Source organism: Mytilus edulis, unplaced genomic scaffold (genome assembly GCF_963676685.1).
Source record: "Mytilus edulis unplaced genomic scaffold, xbMytEdul2.2 SCAFFOLD_815, whole genome shotgun sequence".
NCBI lineage: Eukaryota > Metazoa > Mollusca > Bivalvia > Mytilida > Mytilidae > Mytilus > Mytilus edulis.
This window is the reverse complement of record NW_027267167.1, coordinates 4071-19894: the sequence shown is the minus strand read 5'-3', so window position 1 is coordinate 19894 and position 15824 is coordinate 4071. Positions and strand designations below refer to the sequence as shown.

General features: G+C 31.5%; 1 protein-coding gene across 1 annotated transcript; it reads left to right on the top strand.

The window, feature by feature from the left end:
- Window positions 1-976: 976 nt before the first annotated feature.
- Window positions 977-15342, top strand: LOC139504940 (reticulon-4 receptor-like 2). Its single transcript, XM_071294818.1, has 10 exons — window positions 977-1089; window positions 1394-1465; window positions 1925-1996; window positions 2863-2934; window positions 3322-3393; window positions 3854-3925; window positions 4768-4839; window positions 12091-12239; window positions 13424-13477; window positions 15242-15342. The coding sequence occupies exons 1-10, from the start codon at window positions 977-979 to the stop codon at window positions 15340-15342; spliced, it is 849 nt and encodes a 282-aa protein (XP_071150919.1).
- Window positions 15343-15824: the final 482 nt, after the last annotated feature.

The following is a 15824-nucleotide window of genomic DNA, read 5'->3' as shown; positions in this document are numbered from 1 at the left end:
AGACATATGTGTTGAAAATATCGAGACTCATTGTTGTTGAATTCTCAAATTTATCAAGAATTACAATAAAATTGTTAGAGAACAAACGCGCTTATTGTGTGAGAGGAAAACATAATTAAACATAAATGTGGTAAGGCAGACAGGAAAAGTGTCGAAATATTGTTCAAAACAAATCTGTCAGTGCATTTGACATATGATTACTGGTATTCAAACATCTTACCTCAACAAAAGTTGCTTTGTATATGTACTATGTTAAATACAAATAGGAAGATGTGGTAAGCTTGCTTATGAGACAACTATCTACCAAAAAATATTCGCAATCATATGTACCGGTCGGCCTTCAACAATGAGAGAAAAAATACCGTATAATCAGCTATAAAAAAAGCCCCGACATGAGACATGTAAAACATTTCAAACGAGGAAACTAACACAGTTGGCTTCAGATAATTTTAAATAAGACAAAACAATTATTAACAATATTTCTTTCAAAAAAATTATTGAATAAGAAAAATCAAAAGAAACTGTTGTACAAAATATAGATAATGAGTTGAAAAATGAATAATTAAGAAGCTGCATAGAACACAGTTTTGACTGAAATATTGTCCAAATATCACTTGAATATATTTGACTGACATGAACCTAAACATCATCGTCACTGATTATGGCCTTAATGAAACAACTTCATAAATATTTAACGGGTAGAAGAAGTCTCTATATAAAGGCAACAGTAGTATACCGCTGTTCAATAGTCATAATTCGATTAAGCGAAAACAAATCCGGGTAACAAACTAAAACTGAGGGAAACACGTCAACTAACAGAGGAAAACAACGGAATAACAGAAACACTGAACAACAACAAAAGCAAACCCCAACATACATAGACACAGACTTTTTGATAACAACGTGATGGATTAAACCTTGTGTTATGGCTAGCAGAGCCTCCCGCTTATATGGCAATGTTCAAAATACCACTAAAATGACAACACTACGTGACAGGAATACATTACTAGCAAACAATAGATCACTTAGCAAAGAGAAAAGCATAAATGAATTGTATAATAGTACATTACAAGATGAAAACAGACTAAAGTCTGTCTACACTGGTATAGTTCTATCTGTTGAACTTATTATCACGTTTATAATTGTGTCTATATCAAAAATATCAACAATGTAACGGTAAAAATGTCCAAGGTTTTGAAGTTAAATGTTTACTCATTACAATCGATTATTTTAGGAATATAGGCATGTCTATTTTTTCGTTTATGTCTGTGCGTCATATGCAATCAAGTAACACATTTTAAAACAGCTTGGTATCATCTTCAGTAGCTTTCTTTATGCTACGTAATTTATTTTTATGAAGATCATAATGGAGATGTAGATTTTTATTTTTCAGGGAACTGAAAGAGAATCAAATTACTGAGATTAAGGTAGATGAATTCCAAGGCATGGCGGCTCTTGAAAACTTGTAAGTATATTTATTCCAACAAAAATAGTACCGCCTTCTGTTGGTAGTATGCTGTCGCATTATATTTATCCTCATCTTTTATTCATATTTCATATACAATTTCATTTTGAGAAGGTATTTCTTCAATACATTTATCATTGTATGTTTATGACAAATAAATACAATTTTCATAGTAAGGAATACATTTCGTTCATATATCATTTCATCGTACGTTTACATTGTACAGTTTACAAGAAATACTAAAATATGGATTCGTATAATCTTGTAACTAACTTGATACGATAGCTAAAGACCATCTGGGTTTTGTCACAGAGATATTATCATTTAAAGAAATATAAGTTAATTGTTTATGAATCCTCTACCTCACATGCAGTTGGTAACTAATATCCATGAAAATATGTTTGAATTGACGAGATAGCAAATAAAACGCTTAACACTTAAAACAATGTTATCTGTCAGGTATCTGGATAACAATCTGATAACCAACCTAGTGCCGAATGTATTTCAAGACTTGACTGCTCTAAAGACACTGTAAGTACTCTGTATGATAAGAAACGTCTATCCGTGCATATGTTAACACGTTTTGAAGGATCTATATCTAACATTCAAATGATTACATACAAATAATACATACAGAAATGGCCTTAATGAAACGACTTTTAAATGGTCAATCAGATAATTAACCTTCTTTCATTTATTGTGTTGTCCTACATCATGCCGTTTGTTTTTTTCGTTTTTATTGTATTGTATATTATTTAATTGTTTTGCCGATTGTGACATTTTTACTGAGTGTGAATTTGCATAGAACACAGTTTTGACTGAAATATTTTACAAACATCATTTTAATCCATTTGACTGACATGAACCTACGAGACAATCAAATAACTGAGATTAATGTAAATTCATTCCAAAGCATGGCGGCTCATGAAAAGTTGTTAGTATATTTATTCCAACAAAAAAAGTACCGCCTTCTGTTTGTAGTATGCTGTCGCATTATATTTATCCTCATCTTTTATCCATATTTCATATAAAATTTCATTTTGAGAAGGTATTTCTTTAATACTTTTATTTATTGAATTTTTATGACAAAAAATTTCAACTTTCATAGCAAGGAATACATTTCGTTCATATATCATTTTAACATACGTTTACATTGTACAGTTTACAAGAAATACTAAAATATGGATTCGTATAATCTTGTAACTAACTTGATACGATAGCTAAAGACCATCTGGGTTTTGTCACAGATAAATTATCATTGAAAGAAATAAAAGTTTATTGTTTATGAAACCTCTACCTCACATGCAGTTGGTAACTATTATCCATGAAAATATGTTTGAATTGAAGAGATAGCAAATAAAACGCTTAACACTTTAAAAAAAAATGTTATCTGTCAGGTATCTGTATAGCAATCTGATAACCAACCTAGTGCCGAATGTATTTCAAGACTTGCCTGCTCTAACAAAACTGTAAGTACACTGTATGATAAGAAACGTCTATCCTTGAATATGTTAACACGTTTTGAAGGATCTATACCTAACATTCAAATGATTACATACAAATAATACATACAGAAATGGCCTTAATGAAACGACTTCATAAATATTTAACGAGTAGAAAAGTCACTAAAGTCTGTCTACACTGGAATACATCTATTTGTTGTACGTATTATCACGCTTATAATTGTGTCTATATCAAAAATATCAACAATGTAGTGGTAAAAATGTCCAAGGTTTTGATGTTTAGATTGTATACTCAGTACAATCGATTATTTTGGGAATATAGGCATGTCTATGTTTTTTTTATGAAGATCAGAATGGAGATGTAGCAGTACACTGTAAATTATTATTTTTCAGGGACCTGAATACTAATCAAATTACTGAAATTAAGGTAGATGCATTCCAAGGCATGGCGGCTCTTGAAAAGTTGTAAGTATATTTATTCCAACACAAATAGTACCGCCTTCTGTTGGTAGTATGCTGTCGCATTATATTTATCCTCATCTTTTATTCATATTTCATATACAATTTCATTTTGAGAAGGTATTTCTTCAATACTTTTATTTATTGAATGTTTATGACAAATAATTACAACTTTCATAGTAAGGAATACATTTCGTTCATATATCATTTTATCATACGTTTACATTGTACAGTTTACAAGAAATACTAAAATATGGATTCGTATAATCTTGTAACTAACTTGATACGATAACTAAAGACCATCTGGGTTTTGTCATAGAGAAATTATCATTGAAAGAAATAAAAGTTAATTGTTTATGAAACCTCTACCTCACATGTAGTTGGTAACTATTATCCATGAAAATATGTTTGAATTGACGAGATAGCAAATAAAACGTTTAACACTGAAAAAAATGTTATCTGTCAGGTATCTGTATGGCAATCGGATAACCAACCTAGTGCTGAATGTATTTCAAGACTTGACTGCTCTAAAGATACTGTAAGTACTCTGTATGATAAGAAACGTCTATCCGTGCATATGTTAACACGTTTTGAAGGATCTATACCTAACATTCAAATGATTACATACACATAATACATACAGACATGGCCTTAATGAAACGACTTTTAAATGGCCAATCAGATAATTAACCTTCTTTCATTTATTGTGTTGTCCTACATCATGCCGTTTGTTTTTTTGTTTTTATTGTATTGTATATTATTTCATTGTATTGCCGATTGTGACATTTTTACTGAGTGTGAATTTTCGTAGAACACAGTTTTGACTGAAATATTTTACGAACATCATTTAAATCCATTTGACTGACATGAACCTACGAGACAATCAAATAACTGAGATTAATGTTAATTCATTCCAAGGCATGGCGGCTCATGAAAAGTTGTTAGTATATTTATTCCAACAAAAAAAGTACCGCTTTTTGGTGGTAGTATGCTGTCGCATTATATTTATCCTCATTTTTTATCCATATTTCATATAAAATTTCATTTTGAGAAGGTATTTCTTCAATACTTTTATTTATTGAATTTTTATGACAAAAAAATGTCAACTTTCATAGCAAGGAATACATTTCGTTCATATATCATTTTAACATACGTTTACATTGTACAGTTTACAAGAAATACTAAAATATGGATAAGTATAATAGCTAAAGACCATTTGGGTTTTGTCACAGAGATATTATATTTTAAAGAAATATAAGTTAATTGTTTATGAAACCTCTACCTCACATGCAGTTGGTAACTAATATCCATGAAAATATGTTTGAATTGACGAGATAGCAAATAAAACGCTTAACACTGAAAAAAATTGTTATTTGTCAGGTATCTGGATGGCAATCTGATAACCAACCTAGTGCCGAATGTATTTCAAGACTTGACTGCTCTAAAGACACTGTAAGTACACTGTATGATAAGAAACGTCTATCCGTGCATATGTTAACACGTTTTGAAGGATCTATATCTAACATTCAAATGATTACATACAAATAATACATACAGAAATGGCCTTAATGAAACGACTTCATAAATATTTATAGAGTAGAAAAGTCACTAAAGTCTGTCTACACTGGTATACATCTATTTGTTGTACTTATTATCACGCTTATAATTGTGTCTATATCAAAAATATCAACAATGTAGTGGTAAAAATGTCCAAGGTTTTGATGTTTAAAATGTATACTCAGTACAATCGATTATTTTGGGAATATAGGCATGTCTATGTTTTTTTATGAAGATCAGAATGGAGATGTAGCAAAAAAATCAAAAAAATTCTGTTGTGCAAAATATAGATAATGAATTGAGAATTATGTTAGTTGAAAAATGAATAATTAAGAAGCTGCATAGAACACAGTTTTGACTGAAATATTTTCCAAACATCATGGAACGGTTCTGTATTCATATCACATTATCGTGATCTCGTCCTGAATATATATTTAATTTCCCATTGGATGTCAAACAGACAGCCTTCGGTCCATCGAACGTCCCTAAGAGGGTTGATCAACAAAAAACGCGTCGAACGCATTAACATAAAACAAAGTTATTTTCATTAATTCTAGTTATAATTATATTTCTTATGGAAGCCTACTCTGACAAAATATAGTATTTTTGGTGTTGCAGATTACTAGCACGTAACAAATACATTTGCGTAACTAAAACTTTTGATGAAAGATAGATATTGCTTTGACGACTACGAGCCCAATGTTACTTGGTTATGCTGTTATATGACATTTTCATCAAAGGTATTAAGAAAACCGTAATGGCGTTTTAGTATTAGATGACTTCTGGGAGGTCATCTGTTCCTAATTGACTGTAAAAGTTGCGTACTAAAAGGAGTCCATGCACACAAATGATATACAGTTAACTCTCGTTGTCTCGAACTCGGTTGACTCGAAATTTCGGATGAGTCGAAGTTTTCACGTGGTCCCGAACTTTATTCCATACAAAAGTATGTAATTCGACTCCTGATGAGTCGAAATTGGATGAGTCGAAATTTCGGTTGAGTCGAACTAAATTTACGGTCCCAAGGTTAACAAAAGCATTCAAAAATCATTTTTTATCTCGAACTAATACACATATGTCAAAACATGACCTCCGGGATTTAAATGGATTGAAGAGTTTATCTGACAATACACGTGTAATTAAATTTCCGGTCACTGACCACTGTATTGATTTATGACATGCTATTTCCATGAGTGTTTTCTTAAGATTATCTTTTGTAGAATTTTTATAAATAATTAGTGATAAATTGTTAATGTTCATGAAAAAGTATTTTAATTGTTTACAAAACAATTAATTTGTGATTTACACTAATGAGCTTGGGTGTGTATAAAGTGAGGATTATGGCTTCCGTTGATGATCACTAAAAAACTACTCAAACGGCGTCTTTAATCTTATTATATGTTCTTTTGAAAACAAAGAGTGAGATAAAACAAAATGAATAGAAATCAAAATTTTCTTAAATCTCTTGTATCCGAGAATAAACTATTTTGTCAGCTATTAGCGACCTGAATTACGAAACTGTCGATTGGAAATTACTCTCTTGGAAAAGCCATAGGATTCTTTTTTTAATTGAAACAATTGAATAAGTAAAAATAACAGTCATTATAATAATAAAAGACTGTGACATACAAATACATCGATCTGATACTAGAATATCGATCCCCTTGTCATATTCACCCGGATTTATTTTAGCTTTACCAAGCTAAGCAAGAGTTGTGTCCCTTAGATTGTCGAACTTCCGGTGTTCGTTTGAGTCGAACTACGTGTATCTCGAAATATTTCTCTGGTCCGGCTGACTTCGACATAACGAGAGTCGACTGTATATATAAATAAATGGTTGTAACTAAGTCCAACTTTATGTAAAATGTTAACACAGCTGTGAAAATTGAAAATTGCTGTTGAATTTATCATGTTTTCGAATTGGTTGTACATGTATGAACGTAACTAAATTGACTTATTTTCGTAAATTTTTTTTGTGTCCTCTCTATTTAATTTGCAGCGATTTTTTTGATATTTTTTGGGATGATTGGAGTTTATATTATTTTACATTTATTTTTCAACTCATGAAAGTGGCGAAGAAAAATCGAATGGCAGAACTTGTTGGTTTGAACTCCCACTGTTTTAATTTTTTTCTAAAATTTTAGATTAAAAAGAAATCCCCTTAAAATTGATCCAAAGCATGAGTAAAATTGCTATGTTCTCTTTTCTGCAATAAGTGTCTTTAATGTGAACAAAGGATATCAATGGAACTATTTCAAATCGCAAATCAAAAGTCTAAGATATCACCATGACCAATAAAAAAAACCCAGACAAACAGCAGTCCATAAAACTCTACACCCAAATGTAAATCGAACACTACCGTTTCAATATTCGAATGAATTCTGTTTTCACTATAAGCTTTTAAAACACAAATGCCGGTAAATGGTACGTAAGTTATTTTTATAAAATATGACTTCAAATTAATCTCGCAAAAGAGAAATACCATTCATGGATAGCTCCGATTGCTTGTACGAGTTTGACTATATTTTTTATCCTTTTTGCTTTTTGTCAGCTCTTAATTTAACGTTTGTATTACGTTTTGTTTGGACTTGAACAACATTGAAGATACATCAATTGTCGAAAGGGGCATCTTGTGCAATACAATTGTTTGCGTGAAAGTTATTCCTGAGCATATGGAATCTTTCCCGGGTTGGGAAAATTATTATTAATATTCATTTTTTCAATATATTACTAGTTATTTGTAGTCATATGTAAGATTACAATTATCACGTTTAACATTTTCTTAAACAAAAAAAGCAGCAGAGTTTCTCGTTCTTTGATATGATGCAACAGCTTAACACAGATCACTGATTTCAATTTTGCCACCGATTTCGGAGCAAGGCCATGTTGGCATTTCAACATGACTTCAAACGGTAATTAAGTTCGACTTATTTTTTACTGTACTCAGATCATATTTTTCTTTTCGAGTTTTATCTATCCCTCCTTAAGTTATGGTCTTCCTTATATTGACAATATCGATCTGCCTTTTTAACACAGAAAAGCAAAAGGGTCCATTCTCGCAGAGGGCGGTATTTTGAGCAACTGCAAAACCTTCAATATAAGCCTGTTTTAAGAACATAAATTGCTATTGTCTAGGAACTACTTTTCAGTAACTATGAGTAAGCTGTTTTAGGGGGCTTTATATCGATCTGAAGAGGCAACATTTTTCACTGATCTTTATAGTTTGGCTGTAACAACACGGCCCTAGGTTAGGAAAAGGTTTGATCGGCCATTTTCTGTATGTGTTGTTTTTGTGTATAAATGAGACTGTTGGTTTTACTGATTACCTTTTTTTTCATTTTGTTATGTCGAGACTTTCATAGTTTGCTATTTGACATGGGTTTTGCTGATTGTTCGAGGCTGTACGGTGACCAATTGTTGCTAGCATCAAAGTCATTTGGTCTCTGGTGGAAAGTTGTCTGATTGGCAACCTTACCTAATGTCCTTTTTGATACTGAGTTTTTGTTTTATTATCATGATTATAAGTAGTTAATTAAATTTTGGATGTAAGCGTCTTCAGATTGGCTGGCATTATTTTGTTATCAGCCCATAAACATAATTTAGTCATGTGACCGTGACGTCATCAACGTTTTTTCATGGTTTTTTACGGTTTAAAATGGAATTTAGAATTAAATTATTAGAAATGACTCTAATATGTTTTCTGTCTATTCGAAATAACATCAAACATGTGGTGCACAGTGTTAAATAACCCGCTACGCGCGTTATTCAGTGTACACCAAATTTTTTATGTTATTTCTTCATAGACAGAAAAAATATTACAGTCATTCCTTAAGAAGATATTCAATATGTTAAACAGGTTTTTAAACAGGTATATCATTCAGCTGCTTATATGCATGTGTAATGAGTAGCAAAGTATTAAAAATACTGGTTTGAAGAACCGTATTTGAAATCTTCGGCGTTACTTTTTTAGCAAGCAGCTAGCAATTAGCAATCTGTCATCGATCAGTGACGTCATTAATCAGTCAGACTTATCAGAATACAAATCGTTTTGACTAATCGGACGGATTGGATGGATTGATCATTCTGACTGAGTTCGTCAAGTTGACCTCTTACAAAATTACGGAATCGTAAAATGAAGAAATTGTTGCAGTCTTATTCAACGCAAATGAAAGTTTAAGTAGATATAGGAAGATGTGGTGTGAGTGCCAATGAGACAACTTTCCATCCAAAAACAATTTATAAAAGTAAACCATTATAGGTCAATGAACGGCCTTCAACACGGAGCCTTGGCTCACACCGAACAACAAGCTATAAGTATCTATATCTTTATTTTATACATATTTTATCACAAACCATGAACATTCTTAAACAATTCGAAAAAAAATTTGTTAGTTTATTATATTCATCATATTTTATGAAAAACAACCCATACTGGTGTACAAAAGGTACTTATATCTAATACGGTTCGTGAATTTCATAGTCATTCTTAAATGATTCGAAAAATTATTTTAGTATGTTTTCTCTTATATGTATATAAACTCATCGTAAATAGATACCAGGATGTATTATATTGTATAAAAACAGTCCTTTCTGATATACAGAATGTAGTAATATCAAATGACGGTTCCTGATTTCCATAAAAATGTAGAAATGATTGCACTCTTATTCAACTTGAAATATGCAGTTGTTTCAACACAAACAAAAGTTAAAGTATCTTTTATTATTTACACTTTATGAAAAAATACTCATCCTAAAACACAAAAATGACTGATTGCTAATAACGGTGCATGCGTTTCAGTTTCAGGCATAGATTACCTTAGCTGTATTTGGCAAAACTTTTAGGAATTTTGGTCCTCAATGCTCTTCAACTTCATACTTAATGTGGTCTTTTTAACTTTTTTGGATTCGAGCGTCACTGATGAGTCTTTTGTAGACGAAACGCGCGTCTGGCGTATATACTAAATTTAGTCCTGGTATATATGATGAGTTTATTTAAAAGACGAAATATAGGCTTCTTTTTACAACACTATAGCGCAATTCCATTCCAAAAATCTGATTGTCATTTTTAAAAGTGTTTCTATAATAAGATCATCAATATCTTTTCTTAGAGGATAACTGATGTGGTCAAAAGTCGTTAAATGTTTAAATTACTTGTCATTTCATTGACTGATCCGTAACTAAAATGTAAATGGTAGCGTTAGTGGAGCAGGATTTGTCTACCCTTCCAACTCACCTGAGATAAATAATTGGAAAAGTATGAAAGGAAAATAAAAGTGTTCTTAACATTGTGAATGTTGTTTTTTTATTCAAATATCATACCTTCTGAAACATAACTTGATTGAACATTCTCAGGAAGATATTGCCTTTTCGTAATGTGTAAAATAAGATTTAATAGGTAAATTGATCTTTTACATTTAAATGAATCGATATACAAAACTTTCTATGAAAATATAACTCTTTGCATGTAAATTTTGCACGCGGTTTCAATTTCAAAATCGAAATGCCGTAATAAACGCGTACAAAAGTACACTACTGTCGCAATTTCAAAGCAGTTACAAAATTTTTCAAATATACGTACATATACACATGATATTTGTCGCAGGTTGCGTACACTGAATGTCGACTACTATAGGTTACACTTTGTAAATACAGCTCTTTCACATACCACGCCTCTTTTGGAGAGAAATTTAATATTCATAGATATTTTGTTTTGTTTACCTACTGGTTTCCAGATATGATCTCTATTCTTCATCTTGTAGAAAAAAACAACTGGGGAATGTTACCAGTTTAAAAACATATGAATAGCAGCCAAATTGAATTTTGAAGAAGACCCAAAGTGAAGGGAGGGGTAGTACAGAATTATAGTATACGTTTATACTCTTAGAAGTTCGAGGCATATAAATGTTAAAAATATGCCGCAAACCCCTTGTTTTGACCTTTGAAAAAAATAGTAGTGCATATAAACTTTCCATTCTGGCATATATTTTTTTATTAAACTTTACAGTAAAATTGGCACAATTTGAGCCGTAAACGGAGTTCCTATGGGAAATTGCATTGTCTTTATTTACAGATGTGGAACCTATAATATTGTACAAACCGTTCGTGTTGCGGGTTGTTTTAAAATGCAAGTTATTCATCTGTTTTTGCTTTTTGTAGTGCATGAATGAACATCATTTAAGCATTAAACTATACTTATATAGATCCTCTACAGTCTAACATTTACAATTGTAATCACGAACAAGCTGCTTTCTAATTGGCAAACATTAATTGCAAAAGTGGTATATTTATACTGAGTGTCATACCTTCGATTTTTCTATCAGTGACTGAGCAGAAAGTTGATGAACCAGGGGTACCAAAGAACATTTTGACATGTTTACCTATAATGTCTTTTTGTTTTGTTCACACATCAATATAATGTCAATATAATGGAATTTTATGCGACTGTCATACAAGTGAGAGGTTTAGCTAGCTAATCCACCATTTTCTTCATAAACAAAATGACTGCACCAGTTGTTATCTATTCGTTTGATGTGTTTGAGCGTTTGATTTTGCAATTTGATAAGGAACATCCCGTTTTGAATTTTCCTCAGAGTTCGGTATTTTTGTGATTTTACTTTTGGCTATTTGTTTAATTGATCACGATATTTTGTAATATTTTAATTCCCTTATCGAGTGATTTAACATAGATGTGAACCGCATGAATTCTCTCATTTAACAAGAAACAATAATAAAATGGCCAAACATACAGTTCTCTCTAATTAATTTCATCTTTAAATATTTCAAAGTACACATTGTTAAGGCGCTCTTGCATTATATTACATTATGGATTAAGAGTTAGGAATCATTCTCACATAAATAATTAGAAAACAGTTGTACATTCAATTCGTTGAATTATTTGAAGTAGAACAGTATGTTAAACCGAAGTGTTAACTTTCTTTCGGTTGCTATGTTATCTTCGTGTAAAAGCAATCCCTTTGCAATAATGGGTATGTATATTATTTGATTGATTGATTGATTTATTGATTGATTGATTGATTGATTGATGAATAATCTTATTCACAAACAATGATGCATGGATAATGTTAATTCTCCATGAACGCTGTGAAAAGAATTATTTCAAAGTTTAAATGTATTGTCTTTTTAAAGGCTTTTGTCTCAGAATCCATTGAACTGCGGCAACTGTGAAATGTCAGAACTAAAGTTATTTCTTCAAAATCAGAATTTGGGGACTGCAGGTGCAACGTGTATTGGAACAAGTATAAAGGTAGTTGCCTTTGATTTCACCAATTGCACAGGTACGATACTACAAATAAATGATAATTTGAAAAAGAAATTGTCCAAAAAGTAAAACAGTAATCCCAATACCCATATACATTTCTTTAATATCGATTGGTTAATGATGCGTCGTAAAAAAAAACTTATCCTCGGACGTTACTAACTAATATACATGGGCGTTACTGGCAATTACCCCGGTAACTGCACAGACATTCCTATGCAATGGTTGGGCTCACTGAAAATTTAATTTGGTATTTTCTACATGATGACTGATGACTGTATTCTTAGTTGAAGAAACATCGTGTCAATCGCATTCTATATTTGAAGCGCCACGTTTTATTAGTCTAGTTTCTCTCGTTATTGAAGCACCTAAGACCCGTTAACAATTTGTCAGCTTGTCCTTTCTTTTATCAAACTTCTTTTTTTTTTAAATACTATGCTTCATTTTTGCTCATTGTGTCTGAATTTCTCTAAAAACGGCGATTTTGACTAGGATCGGTGATAAATTCGCTATCTACGTTTATTTTCTTGTTAGCCTCATGGTGTAATGGAGTACTGAGGGTGTGTAAATTTCTAGGGACAATTAATGAGAGCCGTCTATCGTACATCCTGCACAATAAAGCTGTAATCTAAGTTTGGTAAAATCATACATTAATTTATCAACTGATAATTTTCCGAGTAAATATATCATTTGAATCATTCTGGCATCGATGAATCGATTATAGATTAATGTTTGAAATAACACACACGCATGCATTACCAGTCAACTGACAGAGAGACCGGTCAAATGATAGTGCAATACAAACGAATGATTGGTTACTGGTCTTTATCTAAAAATGTTAAGAATAGTTTTTTCTTGTTGTATTGCAACTCGAACCTTCAGATGCTTTGGTAGGTTCACACATAAATAACACATTTCGTTGATTTGGTGCACATTTTAGTTTTTGACTCACGTCTTAGTTAATAAAAAAGCGTCATCTGATTTCTGATGTAATCATGTTCACATAATTTGTCATAAAATGTCTAAAATAAAAGCTTTGAATATGATTTAAAACATCAAACCATACTTACATAGTTATTAGTTCTTCCGATGACTGTGGCTTATTTCATTGTCTGTTTTCTGTCTCATTGAACAATGTACAAAACTATGTTTATACTCATATCATAAGTCTTAATTATTGATACATATAAGATTCATTTACAGCAACAGAAACAAGCACGTTGTATACTACCAACAGCAACGTTGGTTCCTCATCTGGTGAGTACAGTGTTATAATAAGAAATGTAACTTAAAGGTTATTTTAAAATAATATATATTTATTTATTTTTCTTAAATATTTAAATTCATCCTCAAAACGGCAACAAACTTATCTTTTTTTCAATTCAGAACATTTTATCTGACCTGTCAAGTAATAACGGAAGCAAGTTTGTGCGTAGTGTTTTTGCTGCAGCAGCATAAGTTTGTGATTAGGTCAGTTGAAGATGAAACAAAGTGACTAATGGTGTATCAGTGTTAATCGAAATGTAGTTTTATTAGCATTTTTTATTCTGGTTGGAAGGCGATTATTTGGATTCAGTCCTTAAGAATGATCCATCGAATTTTAACAATGAGAAAAACATGAAACAACGACAACCGCTCATGATTTGGAATGCAGAATGCGGCATGGTTTAACACATTTAACCTCCCCTAACCTGGGACAGTAGTGTAACAACACAGCATGAAAATAAACTTTAAAAATCAGTTGCAATAGTCTTAACTCAAAACATCTGTACAATAGGTCAACTGATTAATGCATGTTTTTAGAATAATTGTTGGTTTGATGACAAAAGCACGAAACATTGCACAATGGCAGAAATATATTTGGTAGTCAATTCAAGCTATGGACCCAGTCTGAAAAATCCAACATGGCGGTCATTTTCCAGATGTCTGCCGATCAGTTCAAATTTGACAACCATGTATAAATGAAAGCAAAAAATAATCAAACAAAATCTTTTAAAAACATATAAAAGGTAATTCAACGTTTTAAGTAATTCATGACGTTATGAAAAATATGATGACTTTATTCTTAGTTGAAAAAAACATCGAATCAATTGCGTTCTTGATTTGAAGCGCCACATTTGCTTAGTCTAGTGTCTCTCGTTATTGAAGCACCTTAGACCCGTAAACATATTTTTCAGCTTGTTCTTTTATTTTTTATCAAACTTCTTTTCTTAATGAAATACTATGCTTCATCGATGCTCATTGTGTCTGAATTTCTTTCAAAACGGCGATTTTGACTAAGATCGGTGATACATTCGGTATCTACGTTTATATTCTTGTTAGTTTCATGGTGTAATAGAGTACTCAGGGTATGTAAATATTCATATCTAGGGATTTAAACAAAGATAACCAATGAGAGCCGTCTATCGTTCATTCCCCCTGCACAATATACCTGTAACCTAAGTTTGTTAAAATCATACATTAATTTATCAACTGATAATTTTCCGAGTAAATATATCATTTGAATCATTCTGGCATCGATGAATCGATTATAGATTAATGTTTGAAATAACACACAAGCATGCATTATCAGTCAACTGACAGAGAGACCGGCCAAAGGATAGTGCAATATAAATGGATGATTGGTTACTGTTCTTTATCTAACAATGTTAAGAATATTTGTTCTTGTTGTATTGCAACTCGAACCTTCAGATGCTTTGGTAGGTTCACACATAAATCACAAATTTCGTTGATTTGGTGCACATTTTAGTTTTTGACTCACGTCTTAGTTAATAAAAAAGCGTCATCTGATTTCTGATGAAATCATGTTCATATCATTTTCCATAAAATGTCTAAAATTAAATCTTTGAATAAGATTTAAAACATCAAACCATACTTACATAGTTATTAGTTCTTCCGATGACTGTTGCTTATTTCATTGTCCGTTTTCTGTCTCATTAATTTATGTACAAAACTATGTTTATACTCATATCTATTGCGTGTGAAACAAAATCATTAGTCTTATTTATTGATACTTATTAGATACATTCCCAGCAACAGAAACAAACACTTTGAATACCACCAAAAGCAACGTTGGTTCCACATCTGGTGAGTACAGTACTATAAGAAGAAATGTAACTTAAAGGTTATTTAAGGATAATATGTATTTATTTTTATATATACAAATGTATACATAAATTCATCCTTAAAACGGGAACACTAGTTTCAATTCAGAACATTTTGTCTGACCTGTCAAGACATAACGAAAGCAAGCTTGTGTGTAGTGTTCTGGCTGCAGCACAATAAGTTTGTGATTAGGTCAGTTGAAGATGAAACAAAGAGACTAATGGTATATCAGTGTTAATCGGAATGCAGTTTTAATAACATTAGTTATTCTGGTTGGCCCGACGATTATTTGGATTCAGTCCTTAAGAATGATCCATCGAATTTCAACAATGAGAAAAATATGACACAACGACAACCAATGTACTACAGGCTCCTGATTTTGGACAGGCACATAAAGAATATGACGTGGATCGAAATGGCCGCCAAAAAATGAAAATGAACAAAACTAAGACAAGGCTTTGCTTATATTTATTTCTTCCATCGAATTGCACTTTGCAGT